Genomic DNA, 21,814 nt, shown 5'->3' with positions numbered 1-21,814 from the left:
GTTCGATTGATCACTGAGCTCTCAAGCAATCAAGACAAAAAGGGAAATGTTACAATTCTTTTTTTTTTTTGAGACAAGGTCTCTGCCCAGGCTGGAGTGCAGTGGAGAGATCTCAGCTCACTGCAACCTCTGCCTCACGGGTTTAAGTGATTTTCCTGCCTCAGCCTCCTGAGTAGCTGAGATTACAAGCGCACAACACCATACCCGGCTAATCTTTTTTTTTTTTTTTTTTAAGTAGAGATGGAGTTTCACCTTGTTGGCCAGGCTGATTGCAAATTCCTGGCTTCAAGTGATCCACCCACCTTGGCTTCCCAAAGTGCTGGGATTACAGGTGTGAGCCACCACACCTGGTAGAAATGTTAGAATTCCCATAGATTTTATTATTCAGTAAGAAGCAGTTTCCTTCTTGGTAAACAAAGATAACATTCCTTTCAGATAACATTCTAAGGGGAAATTTAGTCAGATGTGGTGGCTCACACCTGTAATCCCAGCTACTCTGGAGGCTGAAGCAGGAGGATCAGTCCAGGAGTTCAAAACCAGCCTAGGAAACATAGTGAGACCTCATCTCTACAAGACGACAAAAGCTTAGCTGGGCATGGTGGCACACACCTATAGACCTAGCTACTCATGAGACTGAGATGGAAGGATCACTTGAAGCCAGGAGTTGGAGGCTACAGTGAGCTATGATTGCACCACTGCACTCCAGCCTGGGTGACAGAGTGAGACCCCAACTCAAAAAAAAATTCTAAACGAAGTTTATCATCAAAAGAACTGATTACAGGCCGGGCGCCATGGCTCACACTTGTAATCCTAACACTTTGGGAGGCTGAGGCGGGTGGATCACCAGAGGTCAGGAGTTCAAAATCAGCCTGGCCAAACTGGTGAAACCCCTTCTCTACTAAATATGCCAGAAAAGGCCGGGCGCGGTGGCTCACGCCTGTAATCCCAGCACTTTGGGAGGCCGAGATGGGCAGATCATGAGGTCAGGAGATCGAGACCATCCTGACTAACACGGTGAAACCCCCGTCTCTACTAAAAATACAAAAATTAGCCGGGCGCGGTGGCTGGGACTACAGGCGCCTGTAGTCCCAGCCACACGGGAGGCTGAGGCAGGAGAATGGCGTGAACCCGGGAGGTGGAGCTTGCAGTGAGTGGAGATCGCGCCACCGCACTCTAGCCTGGGCGACAGAGCGAGACTCCGTCTCAAAAAAAAAAAAAAAAAAAAAAAAAAACAGAAAAAAAAAAAAAATAGCCGGGTATGGTGGTGGGCACCTGTAATCCCAGCTACTAGGGAGGCTGAGGCAGGAAAATCGCTCGAACCCAGGAGGCAGAGGTTGCATTGAGGCGAGATTGTGCCACTGCACTTCAGCCTGGGTGACAGAGACTATCTCAGGAAAAAATAATAATAATAAATTACGGATTACAGTGGACAAAGTCAATTTTAAAATGAATGAAGCCTTCTAATGTTTGGGGGCATAGTATTATAGAATTGTTCTGCCCAGAAATTAGATCTGCTTTGCTCCTTTTTACACAAAATTGATGTTTCTCAACATGTATTCTGTGAAACCCTAATTCTCCACGGTGTTAACAAACGTTAGGGGGAAGTGTCAATTAAGTTGAAAGTGCAGCAGGTTTCTTTATTACAGGCCTTCTCAGAGCCTTTAATATTCTCAAGTGTTCTCTGTAAGACCTCAAGAGGATGCTGCAGCCAGAGACAGTTCCTAAACTTATTTGAACACAAGCCCTCTCTTGGCAGAGTGTATCATAGGCTAGGAGACCCCTGGCCACACCCTGGGGAAAACTGCTCCACAGTTGACTTCGTGAATTTTCCTTTTATCCTGAACACCAGCGGAGCACAGCCCAGCTGGTGGTAAGAGGGGGTGTCTCTAAAATGGGATCAGAATGGGAAAAAGAGCCTGGGGTTAGAGGTTTGAGGTGAGCCCTCTTGTGGATTACGGGAGCAGTGCAAGGAAATTTCCATCCACTACAAACAAGAACGTTCTCATTCTCAGAACCCTGACAATGAGAAGGTAAAACCTTGTAAGGTAGTGAGATCCCCATTGTAGGAGACAGGCAAGCTGAGGGTGGATGAGTCTACTTCCAGGTGTGAGATTTGCACCAGATGACCGGAAGACCTCTTATCATCCTAATGTTCTAAGATCCTAATATTCCATCCTTATAAGTCATTGAATGTACCTTTTTCTAAATATGACTCTAGATACTTAAGCATACACGGCCATGCCTTTCCCACAGGAAGTCCCCAAACGATGGGTGACTAGGACTTCAGGCTGCCAGGAAGCTGGGGAACAGGACCACTGACAGCCCATCCTCTGCCCCCGAGGGGCTGGGTCCACAGCTAGAGCTCCATCTCTTCTCGGCAATGGGCAGGGTTGGGGAGGGAGGCCACAGAACCAAGACAACAGCAGAAGTCTGACTTCTGGCCTCAGACCCCAAGAGACATCTGGGGTTCAGAGTATGTTCCTTATCCAGCCTGTTGGATAAGGAGCCACAAATAAAGGGTGAGGGGGCTTCTCTCTGGAGCAAATTGGATATCACAGAAGCCCATTGCACAGGTGGGTACTTGTAGAATTGTAATACTTGCTGGCTTCTATTCCCAGCTTAGCTCTGACCCAGGGATGAATAGCAATTCCTTTCCTCTGCAAAATTCCTTTCCTCTGCAGCCTACCCATCTGCAAAATGGGGGCGCTTGGCCCTATTTTCCTAAAGTTCAAAAAAAGGCCCGGAATGGCATCAACCCATAGCCCCTTCTAAAGAGAAACTCCATCCCTTTCCCGTAGCCCCAACTCAACATTGGACCCGGACAGCCATATTTGTACCAGATAACTAACTGGAGCCCGGGCCAGAGTGGACTTGACCTGGGTGGACAGCCAATGATGTCAGAGTCTCCTCTCACTTGGTCTGGAGGGACTCTGCATGTGGTCTGATGACCTGGGGTGTATAGGATAGCCACATGGGCAAGTCCAAGGTGAGTGATGTATGAGATGGGGCAGGATCCTGAGAGGTGGAGGGAAAGTCCACTTGGCTTCATTAAACCCACAAGACCAGACTCCTGTCCCCTGCAAGCCTGCCCTGGCTGAGGCGAGAGCTGAGTGGCTGTCAGGGGCGTTTGTGCATCACAGAGCCTAGTGGTCAGCTGGACTCACGTACCTTCCAGGTCAGCCAGCAGAGTCCTGGCTCCCATGACGGTCACTGTGGCAGCCTGGACAGACGAGGAAGCCTGGGTCAGGGCGGTTCTGGCCTCCTGGTGTAGCTGGAGAGAGACGAGGAGAGGCTGGGCAGGTGGCTCCACAGGTGCAGGGCCTGGGGGCAGCTCAGTGGGCACCAAACCCACATATATGGGTGCCCAAGTCATCACCAAATCCCTGACTCTGGGCCACACTGTCCACCAGGAGCACCTGATCTGTGCTATTATATAAAAGTTGAACCTGGAATATCTCCCAAGAGATACCTGTCCACAAAATCCCAGAGGAAAACTGAAACACTAGGATTAAAGGAATGAGAATAGCCAGGTGCAGTGGCTCATGCCTGTAATCCCAGCACTTTGGGAGGCCAAGGCGGGCAGATCATGAGGTCAGGAGATCGAGACCATCCTGGCAAACACGGTGAAACCTTGTCTCTACTAAAAATACAAAAAATTAGCCGGGCGTGGTGGCCGGCACCTGTAGTCCCAGCTACTTGGGAGACTGAGGCAGGAGAAAGGCATGAACCCAGAAGGCGGAGCTTGCAGTGAACCGAGATCGCACCACTGTTCCACTGCACTCCATCCTGGGTGACAGAGCGAGACTCCGTCTCAAAAAAAAAAAAAAATGGAACGAGAAGAACACCTGAACATCTCTTCAGAACATGTTCTATTGGCCGGGTGCCGTGGCTCAAGCCTGTAATCCCAGCACTTTGGGAGGCCGAGACGGGCGGATCACGAGGTCAGGAGATCGAGACCATCCTGGCTAACAAGGTGAAACCCCATCTCAACTAAAAAATACAAAAAATAACTAGCCGGGCGAGGTGGCGGGCGCCTGTAGTCCCAGCTACTCGGGAGGCTGAGGCAGGAGAATGGCGTAAACCCGGGAGGCAGAGCTTGCAGTGAGCTGAGATCCGGCCACTGTACTCCAGCCTGGGCGACAGAGCGAGACTCCCTCTCAAAAAAAAAAAAAAAAAAAAAAAAAAAAAAAAAAGAACATGTTCTATTAGCCATGTACAGGGACTCGTGCCTGTAATCCCAGCACTTGGGGAGGCTGAGGTGGGCAGATCACTTGAGGTCAGGAGTTCGAGACCAGTCTGGCCAACATGGTGAAACCCTGTCTCTACTAAAAATTAAAAAAAAAAATTAGCTAGGTGTGGTGGTGCATGCCTGAAATGCCAGCTACTCGGAGAGGCTGAGGCAGGAGGATGGCTTGAATCTGTGGGCAGAGGTTATAGCGAACCGAGATCAAGCCACTACACTGCAGCCTGGGTGGCATAAAGACTCCATCTCAAAAAAAAAAGAGAAGAGGAGAGGAGAGGAGAGGACAGGACAAGACTGCTCTATCTTAGCAAGTGGATGTGAAAATCACAAATCTGTTTATGACACACCTTGACTTATGGAAAATCAGTTTCTTCCCCACTGCCACTCAACAGGACTAGATCCACTGAAATAATTTGGGTTTGATGGATGAGTGGGTAAACAAAATATGCTTCATCCACACACTGGAATATGACCGAGCCTTAAAAAGGGAGGAAGTATAGATCCAGGCTGCAAGGCAGGTGAACCCTGAAAAGATGATGCTAATAGGAGGAAGCCTGACACCATCGGTACGTATTACATGATTCTGTTTCTGCGAAAGAGCTGGACGAAGGAAATCTACAGAGACAGAGAACAGAGTGGAGGCTGCCAGGGCCTCGGGAGTGGAAATGAGGAGTGACTGCTGAGTGGGCATGGGGTTAGGGGTGGTGAAAATGTTCTGAAACTAGACTGAGGTGGAGGTGGCACAACTTTGTGAATGTGCTAAAAGCCATTTAATCTAAAATGGGTGTTTGTATGCCATGTGAATGTCACTATAATAAGAATAAATAGTAGGCCGGGCGCGGTGGCTCACGCCTGTAATCCCAGCACTTTGGGAGGCCGAGGCGGGTGGATCACAAGGTCAGGAGATCGACACCACGGTGAAACCCCGTCTCTACTAAAAATACAAAAAATTAGCCAGGCGCGGTGGCGGGTGCCTGTAGTCCCAGCTACTCGGGAGGCTGAGGCAGGAGAATGGCGTGAACCCGGGAGGTGGAGCTTGCAGTGAGCCGAGATCACGCCACTGCACTCCAGCCTGGGCGACAGAGCGAGACTCCGTCTCAAAAAAAAAAAAAAAGAATAAATAAATAGTAGAGTTTGAGGAGCCGCCTAGTACTGCCTCAGGCCTATTCTGATTGCTCATGGGGCAGGGAGGAGAACGAAGGTATGAGTGCTGTGGTGGGGTGAGGCATCAGTACACGCTGGGGCCTGGCCCTGACTCCTGGGGAAGTCACCTCACTTCCTGGCACCCTCACCCTGGACGAGGGCAGTGGACCAGATCAGCAGGTGCTACCCCGGGGCAAAGCCAAGCTCCCCAGGTAAGTGCCGGGCACTGGGCTCTGCTCTTCAAATACATTCTCACGCCTCACAGACAGCCCCCTTATCCTGTCTTTAAAAAGAATGGAAGCCGGGCGCGATGGCTCACGCCTGTAATCCCAGCACTTTGGGAGGCTGAGGCGGGGGGATCACCTGAGATCAGGAGATCAGCCTAGACAACATGGTGAAACCGCATCTCCACCAAAAATACAAACATTAGCTGGGCATGGTGGCGCGGGCCTGTAATCCCAACTACTCTGGAGGCTGAGGCAGGAGAATTGCATGAACCTGGGAGACAGAGGCTGCAGTGAGCCAAGATCGCACCACTGCACTCCAGCCTTGGCAACAGAGTAAGAGTCTGTCTCAAAATAAATAAATAAATAAATAAATAAATAAATAAATAAATAAATGGAATGGGGCTGGGTGTGGTGGCTCATATCTATAATCCTAGCACGTTGGGAGGCCGAGGCAGGTGGATCACTTGAGGCCAGGAGTTCAAGACCAGCCTGGCCAACATGGTGAAACCCCATTTCTACTAAAAATACAAAAAAATTTAACTAGACACGGTGGCACGCACCTGTAGTCCCAGTTATTCTGGAGGCTGACGCAGGAGAATCACTTGAACCCGGGAAATGGAGGTTGCAGTGAACCGAGATTGCACTACTGCACTCCAGCCCGGGCAATAGAGCAAGACTCTATTTCAAAAACAAAATTAAAAACAAACAAAAATATCGGTACAGCTGCCTTGGAAAGTGGCCACTTCTCTGCAGCTTTCAAATGAGCCATGAATGAACTAGAGAATGAACTAATGAATGGAGGCATGAGCGAGAACCATCCCAGGATGGTGGGTGTGGCCCGCATGCTGCTGGTGCTGTCCTCTGTCGGTCTGTCCATCGTCTCTTCTCAGGGTATCAGGGTCCCCTCCCCTGCCTCAGGCTGCGTGTGGAGTTTTGCAGGAGGTCCCGCAGGGATGGACAGATATATCTTTTTTTTTTTTTTTTTTCTTAAGACAGAGTCTCACTCTGTTGCCAGACTGGAGTACAGTGGTGCAATCTCAGCTCACTGCAACCTCCGCCTCCTGGGTTCAGCAATTCTCCTGCCTCAGCCTTCCAAATAGCTGGGACTATAGGCGTGTGCCACCACGCCTGGCTAATGTTTTATATTTTTAGTAGAGACGGGGTTTCACCATGTTAGCCAGGATGCTCTCGATCTCCTGACCTTGTGATCCACCCACCTCGGCGTCCCAAAGTGCTGGGATTACAGGCGTGAGCCACTGCGCCCGGCAGGACAGAGCTACTTCTGTCTCTGCCCTTCTCCCTCCTGCAACCCTGACCCCAGATCACCTTCAGGGTAGCCCCAACCTCTCCCAGGTCCCCCGCTTTGAAGCACAAGAGCTGACCTGTGTGAGGGGCTCTGTTTGCCGTAGCGCTGCCTGGGCAGCAGCATGGAGGGTTCGGGCAGCCTTGGTGGCCATGTGCTGTTGTGACGCAACTGTCTTCTCCAGGATCTTCGCCTTCAGGCTCAGGTCTTCAGCCCAGGACTTCTGAGGCTGCAGGGAGACAGTGGGCTCAGGCAGGGCCTGGCAGGAAGGGCAAGTGGCAGATTCTCTACTTAGGGGAGGTGCCCTGCTGGACTGAGGCATCGGGTCTGCCCCTGGCTGCCAGCCCAGAACCCTAAGCCTCCTGAAAACCTGATGAGCTAGCTGATGCCCCAGGGAGCTCGGAAGCCCAGAGGCAGGAATAGCAGGGGTGGGGCTTTGTGTGGACCCTAGGAGGCAGAGGGGCCAGGGCAAGAGGAGCCAGGCTGGGGAACCCCTCGCTTGGGGCTCGGATGACAGCCCTACCAATTTCTAGCTGTGTGACCTTGAGCAACCCAGCCAACCTCCCCGACCCACACTGCTTACTGCAAAGTGGGAACGCTTCCTCAGCTCCACAGTCCTGAACTGAGACCTGGGGACTGGATGGCTTCAGAATGCAGAATTTCCCAGACTTTAGAGAACTGTGCAGGTACTACATACGATCGAACACCCTCAGTGGTGTTGGAAGCAGAACCTGGGCTCGAACACACTAACAGCTGTGCATCACTCTCCAATGCAGTGGGAGGAGCAAAGACCTCAAACAAGCAGCCTTGGGCATCGATCTGGGTAAGCATTTGTCCCAAATGTATTTGTATAAGCTGAATTCTTTCATGTTCAGTTTCTGAGTTTTGGGATTTCAGGGTTACTGAATTGACACAATGGACCTGACTCACACAGAGGTGATGAGTATAAGGTGATGGGCACAGAGGGGCCGGCCAGCTACCTCGTGCATTGCTCCCCAATCTCTGTCCAGCTCCCATGGGAGGAGCCTTGAAATAACCTAATGGGTGAGTTCCATGTGACAGACTGAGGCTCAGGGAGGGAAAGTCCTTGGCCGAGGTCACAGAGCTGGAGTGGCAGAGCTGGAATTGCATCCTGTGTCCATCTGATGACATTGCTAGTGTCATTGTAAGGAGGAAGAGGCCCCAGCCTTGACATTATCATCAACAGAGAATGGTTGGGCTCTGACTCTGCCAAGTCCCATAGATAGGTTATATCATTTGACTTAGCTGTGATATAGTTAAAAATGAGCCACGTCACCTGCCTCTGCCCGGGCCCCACTGGTTTCTCCAGATGCTATAATAGGTTTGTTTGTTTGTTTGTTTGTTTTTCCTCTTTTTTGAGATGGAGCCTCACTCTGTCACCAAGGCTGGAGTGCAGCGCTGCAATCTTGGCTCACTGAAGCCTCTGCTCTCCCAGGTTCAAGCCATTCTTCTGCCTCAGCCTCTCTAGTAGCTGGGGTTACAGGCACACACCACCACACCTAGCTAATTTTTGTGTTTTTTTTTTTTGAGACGGAGACGCTCTGCCGCCCAGGCTGGAGTGCAGTGGCCGGACCTCAGCTCACTGCAAGCTCTGCCTCCTGGGTTTACGGCATTCTCCTGCCTCAGCCTCCCGAGTAGCTGGGACTACAGGCGCTGCCACCACGCCCGGCTAGTTTTTTTTTGTATTTTTTTTTTTTTTTTTTTGAGACGGAGTCTCACGCTGTTGCCCAGGCTGGAGTGCAGTGGCGCGATCTCGGCTCACTGCAAGCTCCGCCTCCTGGGTTCACGCCATTCTCCTGCCTCAGCCTCCTGAGTAGCTGGGACTACAGGCGCCCACCACCGCGCCCGGCTAATTTTTTGTATTTTTAGTAGAGACGGGGTTTCACTGTGGTCTCGATCTCCTGACCTTGTGATCCGCCCGCCTCGGCCTCCCAAAGTGCTGGGATTACAGGCTTGAGCCACCGCGCCCGGCCTTTTTTTTTGTATTTTTTTAGTAGAGACGGGGTTTCACCGTGTTAGCAGGATGGTCTCGATCTCCTGACCTCGTGATCCGCCCGTCTCGGCCTTCCAAAGTGCTGGGATTACAGGCTTGAGCCACCGCGCCCGGCCAATTTTTGTATTTTTAGTAGAGATGAGGTTTCACTACGTTGGCCAAGGTGGTCTCAATCTCCTGACCTCAGGTCATCCACCCGCCTCGGCCTCCCAAAGTGCTGGGATTACAGGCGTGAGCCACCGTGCCTAGCCTCCAGCTTCTATAATAGATCCTCCCGACCCCACACAGAGCTCTGAGACAACTGAGCTGACCAGAGCTCCCGGGGAAGCCAGCAAAGCCAGGTACGGGGCTGTATCTGCGCCAACTTGCTGCACTGTGGCCAACACGCTTTCCGCTTCAGGCAGCACCTCTGCCATAGCCGTCCTCAGTGCTTTCTGGGCCGCCTGGACCTCCTGGTACCTGGGAGGAAACAGAGGCCATGGAGCTGGGTGCAGAACTAGCCCTCCCCATCCCTGTCTGGGTCCCAGGCTGGAGCCATTGGTTTGCAAAGGCCTCTGCCAACTTCCCAGGCAGAATAACCCTCTGTGGGGCCGGTACAGCTGCCTCGGGAAGTGGCCGCTTCTCTGCAGCTTTCAAATGAGCCAGACGGGCTGTGAAAGGGCCACATTCTTGTTTCCGCATCATTCACTTCAGCCACACTTTGCTGAAAGGGCTCTGCTTGGTTTCCACTCAAGAATCACATGTTTGCAAATGTTTGGCTCTTCTGGGTGAATGGCGAAGAGGAAAATGCCCGGTGAAGTGGGGAGCACAGTGGCCCCGGCCCTGGTTCTGGCTCAGCCATCCCCTTTCCGGAGACCTTGGGCACATCCTCACCACGGATGAAATGGAGAGCCCTGGGCTGCAGAATCTCTGTGGGCCCTTTTGCCCTGACGAGCCTGTGGTCTATAACCAATCAGCTAGGATGGATTTTCTGTCCTGACCAGCTGTCCACACCCTGTCCCACCCATTCCTCCCTGACAAGGGCACTGCTGGGGTGGAGACCTCTGGCTTCCCTTCCATCCTTTACACCTCCTTAAAGAGCCAGCGCCCTGCCCCGGAGTGGGTCATGTGACTTCCCCCAGCCATGCCGGCTGGCTCAGGGCAGGACATCTGATCTAAACGGAGCCAATCCCATTCTCGTTTAGGAACGTCAAGGGGCTCAGCAAGATGTTGGGGAGTCTCCACGGACCTTTAAACTGAGAAGGACAGAAGGGGTCACCAAAGCAGAGAAGCAGAGCCGGCTGTCTGCAGAGGCAGAGAAAGAAGCTGGTGCCGCAGAGGAGCGCAGAGGAGCTACCCTGGGCTGGGGCACAGGGGCCAGGGGGCGCTCAGGGAATGCTGCAGAGGGAGAGCGAGGTATCTGTTGCTCTGGGTTTCAGTTCTCATCCCTTCTCTTGAAGAGACTGAGTTGCACCCCCCCTCCCAGGCAAAAGTGGGTTACTGCGACTCACCGCCGAGTGGCCCAAGACCCTGTGGCCCCATTCCCAGCAGGACGCAGACCCAAGACACCAATGACAAAGAATGTCGGGACTCAAGGGAGCTAGCCCTGGAAACAGCAGCCTCTGGCTAGGCCCTGTCGGCTCCAGGAGGCCAACCCTAAAGTTTCTACCCACACCTGGGGAGGCCTCACCTGTCCTCCAGGTCCCGCTGGGTCTCCAGGGCCATCCTTCCCTCCAGCAGACTCCAGAGAAGCGCGTAGCTGGTGTTGGAGGCGAGCAGGGCCCTCCGAGCAGTGGCTGCAATCTTGGTGGCGGTGTCTCTGTGGCTGTGTGAGGACACCCACCTGAGCATCACCAAGGGCTCGCAGGGAAGGGGCCCAGGACCAGAACTACGCCCCCTACTATACAGGCCTCCTGCTGCCCCAAACAGAAGACAGCCACAAAGACAGGTACTTTTTTTTCCATCTTTCTGTGTTACACGTTTCAAGGACAGGAAAGGTACTCCATGCCCTGTTCCTGTTACATAGAGACATGGAGTTTGTGTCTGTTGTCTCGGCATAAGGATTAATAGGATTTTTTTTTTTTCTGAGACAGAGTCTCACTCTATTGCCCAGGCTAGAGTGCAGTCGTGTGATCTCAGCTCACTGCAACCTCCCTTCCCGGGCTCAAGCGATTCTCCTACCTCAGCCTCTCGAGCAGCTGGGATTACAAATGTGCACCAGCTAATTTTTGTATTTTGGTAGAGACGGGGTCTCACCATGTTGGCCAGGCTGGTCTGGACCTCCTGTCCTCAGGCGATCCACCCACCTCGGCCTCTCAAAGTGCTGGGATTACAGGTGTGAGCCACTGCCCCCAGCCAGGGCCTTACTTTTTTCTTTTTAAGAGATGGAGTCTTACACTGTTGCCCAGGTTGGAGTGCAGTGGTGCCATCACAGCTCACTGCAACCTCAAACTCCTAGGCTCAAGGGTTCCTCTCACCTTAGTCTTCCAAGTAGCTGGGACTACAGGTGTATGCCACCATGCCCGGCTAATTTTTTTTTTTTTTTTTGAGACGGAGTCTCGCTCTGTCGCCCAGGCTGGAGTACAGTGGCCGGATCTCAGCTCACTGCAAGCTCCGCCTCCCGGGTTTACGCCATTCTCCCACCTCAGCCTCCCGAGTAGCTGGGACTACAGGCGCCTGCCACCTCGCCCAGCTAGTTTTTTTGTATTTTTTTTTAAGTAGAGACGGGGTTTCACCAGGTTAGCCAGGATGGTCTCGATCTCCTGACCTCGTGATCCGCCCGTCTCGGCCTCCCAAAGTGCTGGGATTACAGGCTTGAGCCACCGCGCCCGGCCTGCCCGGCTAATTTTTAAAATTATTTTGTAGCCATGGGGGTTTCACCATCTTGCCTAAGTTGGTCTGTAACTCCTTGCCTCAAGTGATCCTCATGTGTCGGCCTCCCAAAGTGCTGGGAATACAGGTGTTAGCCACTGTGCCTGGCCACTAGGACATTTTATCACACATGAAAGCATCTCAGTTTGGACAATAAATTGTACAGTCACCCCAATGTAGACAGCATAGAAGAGAGTGGTCACAACAGCTTGGGTCTGAATCCTGGCTTTATTGCTTCCAAACTGTGTGTCCTTAGGAGGCTCCTTAACTTCTCTGAATGTTTTCCCATCTGTAAAATGAGTCTAAGGTCCCTGGAGTGTAGCTAAAGGAGAAAATTGTCACAGATCCTGTGTTTTTAGGATCTTAAGCTGCTTTTCTTTTCTTTTCTTTTCTTTTTTTTTTTTTTTTTGAGATGGAGTCTCACTCTATTGCCCAGGTTGGAGTGCAGTGGTGTGATCTCAGCTTACTGCAACCTTAAGTTGTTTCTTAAAGGCAGTGGATGAAACAACCCAATGTCTGTGAATGGAAGACGGATAAACAACATGTGGCATTTCCATACAATGGGATATTATTCAGCCGTAAGAGGAGCAAAGCACCCATCCAGGCCACGATGTGGATGAGCCTTGAAAACACTGGGCTAAGAAGCTAGTGGTAAAAGGCGACACACTGTGTGATTCCACTTCTATGAAACGCCCAGAATAGGCAAATCTATAGAGACAAAAAGCAGAGCAGTGGTTCCACGGCCTGGGGGGGTAAGGAGAAACGGGGGCTGATGGCAGATGGGTCCAGGGGTGCTTTTGGGGTGATGAAAATCCTACAATTGGCTGTGGTGATGGCTTTGCAACCCTGAGAATATAGGGAAACCACTGAATTATACAGTGAGACAGAGTCTCACTCTATTGCCCAGGCTGGAGTGCCGTGGGCAAAGGCCTCTGTATAGTGTGAACTATACCCCCAGTATAATAACTTGTATATTATACAACTCTCACAAAGAGAAAGCAGGCAGATGCTCTCCGACGCCTTCAGTCAACCAAGCTTTGCCCCCAACATCTCTGGACTCACCTTGCCTGCTCCTCCACATACTGGTGACACTGCCCCCACCAGACAGCTCTTGTAATATCTGATCCCAACTTCTGGGTGGGGGCACCTGTGGGGCTGACTCTGACTCAGGAACCCCCAGGAGAAGGGCCAGGCACAACCTCACCATGTCTTGGGACTCACCTCCCGGCGAGGGCACGGGCCTCTGTGGCCAGGTGGCTCCATTTGGTGGGTTGGCCGGGACCATCCTGGGGAATCTCCTGTAGAAAGAAGAGGAAGAGAGGAGGAAACTGACTTCCGTCCCCGAAGGGCAAGGGCCACATCTGGCCCAATTGTGAGGCAGAACTGGATAGCACCAGTCGTTCTATAAATGCACAAAGCTGGCCACGACATCGGCATCCAGTGAGCGGAGTCCGAGGATGCAGAAACACCAATAAGGATGCTGCCCACCACCTACTGTGCATTCAGTCTACTCGGAACACGCCTCGCCCTTTGCAAATGTCCTCTCGCTGAATCCGCGGAGGAGGTACTGTGTGATCCCCATTTTGCAGATGAAATTGAGCCTCCCAAAGTGGGGAGTCATACCCAAGGCCACTAGGTCAATGGGAAGGCTGGGGCAGGGACCCATGCCCAGGCTTGGTGTGTTTGGGTAGGGGGATCCCCTGGGATACCAGAGACGCGAGAATGGCAGCTGCGTGCAGAATCTCCTCTTCCGAGGACTCCAGCACTGCCTCCAGGTCTGCCAGCTGGGTACAGGTCTTCTGGGCTCCGGCCTGGGCACAGTGGGCACCCTTGCTCAGCCTCTGCAGCTGCTCCCGGGAGGCCTTCACAGCACCCTCAAGGCCCATCATCTGCTCCAGGAAGGCTTCCCGAACCCCTATGGGAAGCCCACAGCCCGGGGGTCACAGAGTGGTGGAGATATCACACAAAAGCCCCCACCCCAGGGGTCCCCTTCTGTGCCCTCCATTCCCCAGGCATCACCAGCCCCGAGCACCAACAGGTAGTCCCAAAGGCAGAGTCTCCCCATTTTCCAGATGCAGGCTGAGGCCCAGAGAAGGCAAACATGACCCAAGGTCCCACCCACAGTCAGTCAGTCACACACAAGGACCGGGAGAGACCCAGGCCTTCCGGGGCCACACAAGCAGTTCTGGACCCCTCAAATCAGCTCTAATTCACCATGTGGCTCACGTGGGCATTTTAAGACATGGTCTCTGATAGCCCCTATTTCCACAGTGAGTCCTGCTAACAGGTTCTCAGCTCGCCTCTGTCTGGCTGCTAAAGGAATGTGGCGCTTATACACATAAAACTTCACAAAGAGGCCGGGCGCGGTGGCTCAAGCCTGTAATCCCAGCACTTTGGGAGGCCGAGACGGGCGGATCACGAGGTCAGGAGATCGAGACCATCCCGGCTAACACGGTGAAACCCCGTCTCTACTAAAAAATACAAAAAACTAGCCAGGCGAGGTGGCGGGCGCCTGTAGCCCCAGCTACTCAGGAGGCTGAGACAGGAGAATGGCCCGAACCCGGGAGGCGGAGCTTGCAGTGAGCTGAGATCCGGCCACTGCACTCCAGCCTGGGCGACAGAGCGAGACCCCATCTCAAAAAAAAAAAAAAAAAAAAAAAAAAAAAAAACTTCACAAAGAAATCCAATCCATTTCAGCGCCTTTCCAGGTCCCAAGGCCAAATTCCTCCTGGCTTTAGTGACAGGTCTCTTCTTTTCTTTTTTTCCTTCCCTCCTTCCCTCCCTCCCTCCGTCCTTCCCTGCTTCCCTCCTTCTCTCCCTCCCTCCTTCCCTGCTTCCATTCATAGAAACAAGGTCTTGTTATGTTGCCCAGACTGATCTCGAACTCCTGGGCTCAGGCAATCCTCCTGTCTTGGCCTCCCAAAGTACTAAGATTACAGGAATGAGCCACCACACCCGGCCCTCCTTCTTTTTTCTTATTTACTCATTTATTAATATTTTCTATGAAATTAATATTTCTATGCACTGTGCTGGGCTACGGCAGTGAGCAAAACGGCCCAGAATCAAGACAGCAAGACCCTCCCAGTCGAGCCTCTGGAGCAGCGCCTTGTGACCCCTCGTGGAGGGAGTGAATAAATGAATGAGCCCAGCCCCATCCTCACTGAACTTAGAGTCTGGGTAGGGCAGGGACATGGGGACAAGGATTGATATTCACAAAATTACAGGTGGGCTAGGGACATTGAAGGAGAGGCCCATGGCAACAGGGCTGTGTTGTGAGGGTCCCCAAAGCATCCGACAAGACCAGACAGCAGGCACTGGGGGCCTCCCCTTGCCTCCCACCCTCCCACTCTGCGCTCCCGCTGTACCTGGAAGCAGGTGGTGGCCCTGGTAGATGTCCCCCCTCGGGGCCTCTCCCAGCAGAATGTCTAGTGGTCCCCAGGGACTGCCACAGTTGGACCCTTGCAGCCACCCCTCCATCAAAGTCAGTTTGGCCTTCAGCTTGGCTGCCTGGAGAGGACAGGAAGAAAAGGTGTATGAGGCTGCTGGCATGCAGGTCCTGCCCAGACACTCCCCCCGGCTTCTACCCTGCCACTCTCCCTGTGGGTTCCCTTCTCCAAATCCTCCCCTGGGCCTCAACACTAAGGGTATGCCACACCCCTGAGAGCCAACCGTGCCCCCATGGTAGCTGTCGCTTCCCCTCCCATCCCCACGGCACCTGCTGACACCACTGACCATACTGCTGTCCTACCTTGAAGGGAGAGAGGAAGGGATGGGAAGGGATGCCTCATAAGGATTTCTGTCTGTCCTGTTCGCTGTGTTCCCAGGACGCCACACGGAGAAAGCACGCTATGGACACTGGCTGAATGTGCTATGAACGTCCCCTAGCCCCGTCTTTTCATCAGACAAACAATAATTGCATTTACAGAGCACTTCCTTGGAGCCAGTCTCAGCACGAATGCCTGCCACGCCCCAGCCTGATTCCCCCTGTCACCGCTCTAAGTGGCCGGCACAGGTCCCAGGCCCTGTCCGCCATTCCCAAGTCCAAAATGTTCTGAAAAGCCACAAGGCGTTCCATTCCTCACTCGACAGCGAAACCTGAACTGAAATAAACCTGTTCTGAAAAAGGCTACTTGTGGTCTTCATTTACCCACTTGGCGGAAATAGTCATCTGTTTTCCTGCCTAAATATCACCGGGCTTGACTCTGGGGGCTGCCCATTCGCAGTGGGGGATTACGTGATATTCAGTGTGGCATGTCTTTTTTTTTTTTTTTTTTTGAGACGGAGTCTCGCTCTGTCGCCCAGGCTAGAGTGAGTGGCGGGATCTGGGCTCACTGCAAACTCCGCCTCCCGGGTTCACACCATTCTCCTGCCTCAGCCTCCCAAGTAGCTGGACTATAGGCGCCCGCCACCTCGCCCGGCTAGTTTTTTGTATTTTTTAGTAGAGACGGGGTTTCACCGTGTTAGCCAGGATGGTCTCGATCTCCTGACCTCGTGATCCACCCGCCTCGGCCTCCCAAAGTGCTGGGATTACAGGCTTGAGCCACCGCGCCCGGCCTTTTTTTTTTCTTTTTTGAGACAGTCTAGCTCTGTCACCCAGGCTGGAGTGCAGTCGTGATCTTGGCTCACTGCAACCTCCGCCTCCCAGGTTCAAGCAATTCTCCTGCCTCAGCTTCCCTAGTAGCTGGGATTACAGGTGCGCACCACCCCCACCTGGCGAATTTTTGTATTTTTAGTAGAGACAACATGGTTTTACCATGTTGTCCAGGCTGGTCTCAAACTCCTGACCTCATGATCCGCCCGCCTCAGCCTCCCAAAGTGCTGGGATTACAGGAGTGAGCCACAGCACCCGGCCTTCAGTGCATGCCATCTTATCTTTCTACAATGCCACACATTCTGAAAGCTGGCCCCACTGGTTTCTAGAAAAGGATTGCAGGCCTAACTATCTCCAGTCTGGAGTAGGAGAGAGACTGAGGCTTACCAAGGCTGTTGCCTGCCCAGACACATGATAATGAATGGAGTCGGGGGAGGGGAACCCAAATGGGTTAACCCTAGAGCTTGAACTCCTGACTCCAGCACCACCCACCTCCCCACTCAGAATCACCTCCTGTTAACCCTCTTTACCAAGGGGTCATCTGTGGTCTCATTCCCACTGACCCTGAGAAAGTGAGACCCCAGCCCGGCATGGTCGGGAAAGGCAGGTGACAAGAGTCACCTCTCCCCCATCCACCCAGAGCAGGGGAAGGGCCAAGGTGAGGGTTGAGCCAGGCTGGAACAGGCCCGAAGCTGGGTGGGCATAGGGAGAAGGTGGGTGGTGGGCTTGCAAGGCCTGAGCTCTGGGGGTAAGCAGGCAGTTCCTGGTGCCCGGCATAGAGCTGGCACTTGCTAGGGATACAGAATGAATGGAAAGTTGAGTGGGTTTGGGCAGACTCACCTCCTCCTTCACCAGGGCATAGCAGGACGGGCATTCCTGGCAGTGTGTGCCATCTGCCGTGAGGAAGAAGTTGTCGTGGCAGCGGTCACATTTGTAGCCCTCGAAGCCAGGCCTGCATATGCAGGTGCCGTTCTCGTGGCACTGGGCTGAGGCAGCGCCCAGTGGGGAGCACCTGCAGGCTAGAGGGGCCAGGGGCAGTGGGTGCTGGGTTCTGGGTGTTCCCAGAACGCCCTGGGCAGCATCAAAACCAGATTCCTGGGCCCTTCCCTGGAGATTCTGATTCAGAAGATTGAAGGTGGCACAGAGCCTGGCTTATTCCAATGTTCCCTGGGGATCTGAGGACCAGCCAGGTTTAGCAACTGCTAATGCAGCCCAACTCTACAGGTGAGGAAACTGAGGCCCAGAGAGTGACATGATGGCCCCAGGAACACAGGCACTTAATAGTGGCATTTGGGACTACATTTCTGGCTGGCATGAGGACGCTGGCAGGCTGCAGAGGGCCAGAGACGTGGGCGAGAGTCACAAGCACAGCCCTGCACCCACCGCTCTGGGTTCATGTGATGCTGCTCTCCTGGTCACTGCCACAGAAGCAACTCCCTCCATGCTTCCGGCTGCTCTCAGGACCCTGTCCCGTATCTGACCATCCTTTTCTCCTGCACCCATTTTCCCCATCCATCATCTCTGCCCAGAGACCTCAGGCCCAACCCTCCAGGCAGCCCGGGAAGGACCCAGCCTCCTTACCCCGGCAGCCCTTGATGGAGAAGCCAAAGAAACCCAGCTGGCATCTGTCACAGGCCTGGCCTGTGACACCTGGGCGGCAGGTGCACTGTCCAGTCTTGGGATGGCACTGGTCCTCCTGGGAGCCCAGTGGGTGACACTTGCAGCTGTGATAAGGGAAGGAACTGGGTCTGAGGCAAGCTCAGGGCCACTTCTGGCCCAGCCTCTGCCAGCTGCAGCTGGCTGGCGCCTCAGATCACAGCCCTCTGCTGACAAGACCCCATCTCCTCTTGGTGCGTGGCACAGCTTCCCCAGCTGTGCTCTGGAAAGCACGAGTCTTCTTGGATGCTCGGGGAGAAAAGAAGATAAAATAAGGCTATGGGGACAAACATGTCTCGGGGAGACTATACGCCTCTGTTGGAAAGTCACAATGCAATCAGCATAGCAAGGGCTCTGAGAAGTCCTGCAAGGAAGAAACCTGTTTGTCCCACTTGGTGTTTCCCTGGAGTCCTCCACTGTTCCCTAAGGATGCTTGTCTAAGGTGCTACTGTGGCCAAAAGGCCACACAGTGACAGTGTCACTAAGAAGGGAATCAGAGACCAAACCGGCCGCCTGCCCACCTGGACATCCCTTAGGGCTGCTCTTGGCCTGCATCCTAGGCTGGCAGGACCATGAGTCCGATGCCAAGAGTCCATCCCTTTGCCCCCCTTTGGCAGAGGGTACAACGTGCCTGGCAGTGGGCCTAGGACAACACCTTCCGAACCAGGCCCCTCCCTGGGGGCTGCCTGGTGCCTTCTTCCATCCTGGTGAGGTCCCCAGGGCTCCAGCAGTCTCACCCTACTTACCTCCGGCAGCCCCTCCCAGGCTGGAGATCGAAGAAGCCAGGGTAGCAGCGGCTACAGTCCCGTCCAGTCACGTGAGGCAGGCAGGAGCACTGGCCTGTCACTGGGTCGCAGGGCATCTGCTCACTGACCGAGCCCTGTGGGTGGCAGCTGCAGGCTGGGGGCAGGAGCAGGAAGGGGTGTTGGCAACAATGCAGATTGTCTGTTCCACCTTTGGGGGTCCAACAGAGGCGCAGGAGATGGCGGAGCCTCCAGAGATGATACTGCACATTCAGCCCAGATTCCAACGCCCCTGCTGGAAAAAGGCTCCAGGGCCGAGCTCCAGCCTCAGCCCGTTGACTATATCCTTAGAGGGACAGCTCAGGACGGTCATGGCGGCAGACAGTCCTTCTGAGCCTGCCCTGAGCCCTGGCAGGCTGCAGAGGGCCAGAGACTTGGGTGAGGGTCACAGGCACAGCCCTGCACCTACGGCTCTGGGTCCCGTGACCCTGCTCTCCTGGCCACCACCAGGGGAGCATCTCATTCTGGGCCAGAGCTGTGTTTCCTGCAGGGGTTCCACAAAAAGAGAGTGAGCAGGAGCCGGCAGCTGCGGCGTAGGAAAGGGCTCCGAGCACATCAGTGTGGGGCGAAGGCTGAGCTTCCATCCTGCAGGGCTCTGGGAACCTCCCGGGGGCTAAATGTTAACTGAGGCGATGCGGGGAAGCATGGCCTTGGAGACCCGGCGCAGGGCGATCACCGGGTCAGCCATATTGTGCTAACTGCAGAGCGGGAGGTAAGTGGCAGACTATCCGGGCTTTGGGATCAGAGTTTATAAGATCTCCTGGCTGAAAGAGACCCTGGAGAGGGGCAAACCCCTGTGCTTTCTGGACACGGAGACAGGGAAGGGGAGTGACCTGTCTGAGGCTGGATGGCCTTGCAGAGGGGCCAGCTGGTTCCGGTGGGTTCCTCAGCCACCCCTTCTGGGTCCTGAGCCAGGGCAGAGGAGAAGGGGCCCACTGTGCACCACCCCGGGGACTGGAGGTGGGTACTCACGCTTGCATTTGTCTGCGGGCCGAGGGACCAGGGCGCTCCCGTAGAAACCTTCACGACAGCGCTCACAGTGGTCACCCGCGGTGTTGTGCAGGCAGCGCAGGCAGTGGCCAGACAGGGGGTCACAGTTGCCCACGGCATTGGGGTCCACATTCCCGCTGCACTGGCACTGGTAGCAGGGCTGGGGGGGCCCCGAGAGCCCCAGCGGGTCCCCAAAAAAGCCATCATCACAGACCTCACAGAGCCGCCCTGTGTGTAGAGGGAGCACGTGTGAGGAAAGCAGTCAGCTGGGCCCACCAGGGATGAGGGTGGGTGTGAAGCAGAGCAAGCGTCCCTCCAGCCTCCCCGGGGCAAAGCACAGGCTTGGGCAGGAGGACCTGGGACCAGCTCCCAGTGGCTGCCCACAGCTATGTGGTCCTGGGTAAGCCACTGCACCTCTAGGAACTCAAGTTCCTCTTCTCTAAAGTAGGGATAACAATGGCGGCTCCCCACAGGACTGTGACATAATTTGTGAAAAGCGCTTAACATCCGGCCTGACATGTAGTAAGCACTCAGCAGCAGTGGCTATCATCACATATCTGTCCTCACACCCTCATCATCATTGTCGCCATCATCTTCACCATCACCACTATCCCCATCAGCACCTCAACCATCATCATGACCTTCCTCATCATCATCTTTTATTATTATTATTATCGAGATGGAGTCTCACTCTGTCACCAGGCTGGAGTGCAGTGGTGCGACCTCGGCTCACTGCAACCTCTGCCTCCTGGGTTCAAGTGATTCTCCTGCCTCAGCCTCCGTAGTAGCTGGGATTACAGGTGCACACCACCATGACTGGCTAATTTTTGTTGTTGTTGTTGTTGTTGTTTGAGATGGAGTCTTGCTCTGTCTCCCAGGCTGGAGTGCAGTGGCACAATCTCAGCTCACTGCAAGCTCTGCCTCCCGGGTTCACCATTCTCCTGCCTCAGCCTCCCTAGTAGCTGGGACTACAGGCGCCCGCCACCTCGCCCGGCTAATTTTTTGTATTTTTAGTAGAGACAGGGTTTCACCGTGTTAGCCAGGATGGTCTCGAGCTCCTGACCTCGTGATCCGCCCGTCTTGGCCTCCCAAAGTGCTGGGATTACAGGCGTGAGCCACCACGCTTGGCTATTTTTATTATTTTTTGAGACGGATTCTCGTTCTGTCACCCAGGCTGGAGTGCAGAGGCGCAATCTTGGCTCACTGCAACCTCCACCTCTGGGATTCAAGCAATTCTCCTGCCTCAGCCTCCCAAGTAGCTGAGACTACAGGCATGTGCCACCATGCCTGGCTAATTTTTTTGTATTATTAGTAGAGATGGGGTTTTGCCATGTTGGCCAGGCTGGTCTCAAACTCCTGACCTCAGGTGATCTGTCCACCTCAGCCTCCCAAAGTGCTGGGATTACAGGCGTGAGCCACCACACCTGGCCTTCATCATCATCTTGATCGTCATCTTCCTCATCATCTTGACCATTATCCTCATCCTCATCACCTGCTTCATCCTCATGTTGACCATCACCTTCATCTTCATGATCTTGACCATTATCCTCCTCATCATCACCTTCATCACCATTGTCGTCTTGACCATTATCTTCATCATCATCACCTTCTTGACCATTACCCTCATCATCACCCATGGTCGCCTGTGGTGTTGTGAGCCAGCGCAGGCAGTGGCCAGACAGGGGGGTCACAGTTGCCCACAGAATTGAGGTCCACATTCCCACTGCACTGGCACAACTGTCATCGTCACCTTATCTTTATCATCACCTCATTGTCATCATTCTGATCATTATCCTCATTTTCTTCATTACCATTGTCTTGATCACCCTCTTCCTCACCTTCTTTATTGTCACCATCCAACGTCAGTCACCTGCTTCTCCTGGTCCTCTTCCTCATCCCCCTCTTAGCTGGGTGGAATTTCCTGTGCAGTCCCTGGCCCCTTTACCTTTTCTGCTTCTCATGTTTCCTGAACTTCCTCTAGACTGTGCATTGCA

At 53.7% G+C, this 21,814-nt stretch overlaps 1 protein-coding gene and 1 long non-coding RNA gene across 2 annotated transcripts in view; one reads left to right on the top strand and one right to left on the bottom strand.

Moving 5' to 3' along the window:
* The window catches only part of LOC105464043 (laminin subunit gamma 3), a 90,256-nt gene that overhangs the window by 8,650 nt on the left and 59,792 nt on the right, over positions 1 to 21,814 (bottom strand). The window contains exons 14-24 of the mRNA XM_011711666.3: positions 19,803 to 20,048; positions 18,774 to 18,927; positions 17,953 to 18,095; positions 17,212 to 17,390; positions 15,146 to 15,287; positions 13,490 to 13,695; positions 13,002 to 13,078; positions 10,600 to 10,734; positions 9,242 to 9,389; positions 6,996 to 7,145; positions 3,169 to 3,271 (exon numbers count right to left, since the gene is read on the bottom strand). Coding sequence (XP_011709968.2) covers positions 3,169 to 3,271; positions 6,996 to 7,145; positions 9,242 to 9,389; positions 10,600 to 10,734; positions 13,002 to 13,078; positions 13,490 to 13,695; positions 15,146 to 15,287; positions 17,212 to 17,390; positions 17,953 to 18,095; positions 18,774 to 18,927; positions 19,803 to 20,048 — 1,683 coding nt within the window. The remainder of the gene's footprint in view (positions 1 to 3,168; positions 3,272 to 6,995; positions 7,146 to 9,241; positions 9,390 to 10,599; positions 10,735 to 13,001; positions 13,079 to 13,489; positions 13,696 to 15,145; positions 15,288 to 17,211; positions 17,391 to 17,952; positions 18,096 to 18,773; positions 18,928 to 19,802; positions 20,049 to 21,814) is intronic.
* Positions 7,686 to 13,496, top strand: LOC139358232 (uncharacterized). The gene is made up of 3 exons (XR_011612892.1): positions 7,686 to 7,739; positions 10,115 to 10,857; positions 12,961 to 13,496. It is a non-coding gene; the product is annotated as an uncharacterized lncRNA (long non-coding RNA).

The sequence above is a fragment of the Macaca nemestrina genome, chromosome 14 (assembly GCF_043159975.1).
Source record: "Macaca nemestrina isolate mMacNem1 chromosome 14, mMacNem.hap1, whole genome shotgun sequence".
NCBI classification, from domain to species: domain Eukaryota; kingdom Metazoa; phylum Chordata; class Mammalia; order Primates; family Cercopithecidae; genus Macaca; species Macaca nemestrina.
Note: the sequence above shows the minus strand (reverse complement) of the source record. Positions and strands in the feature narration are given on the sequence as shown.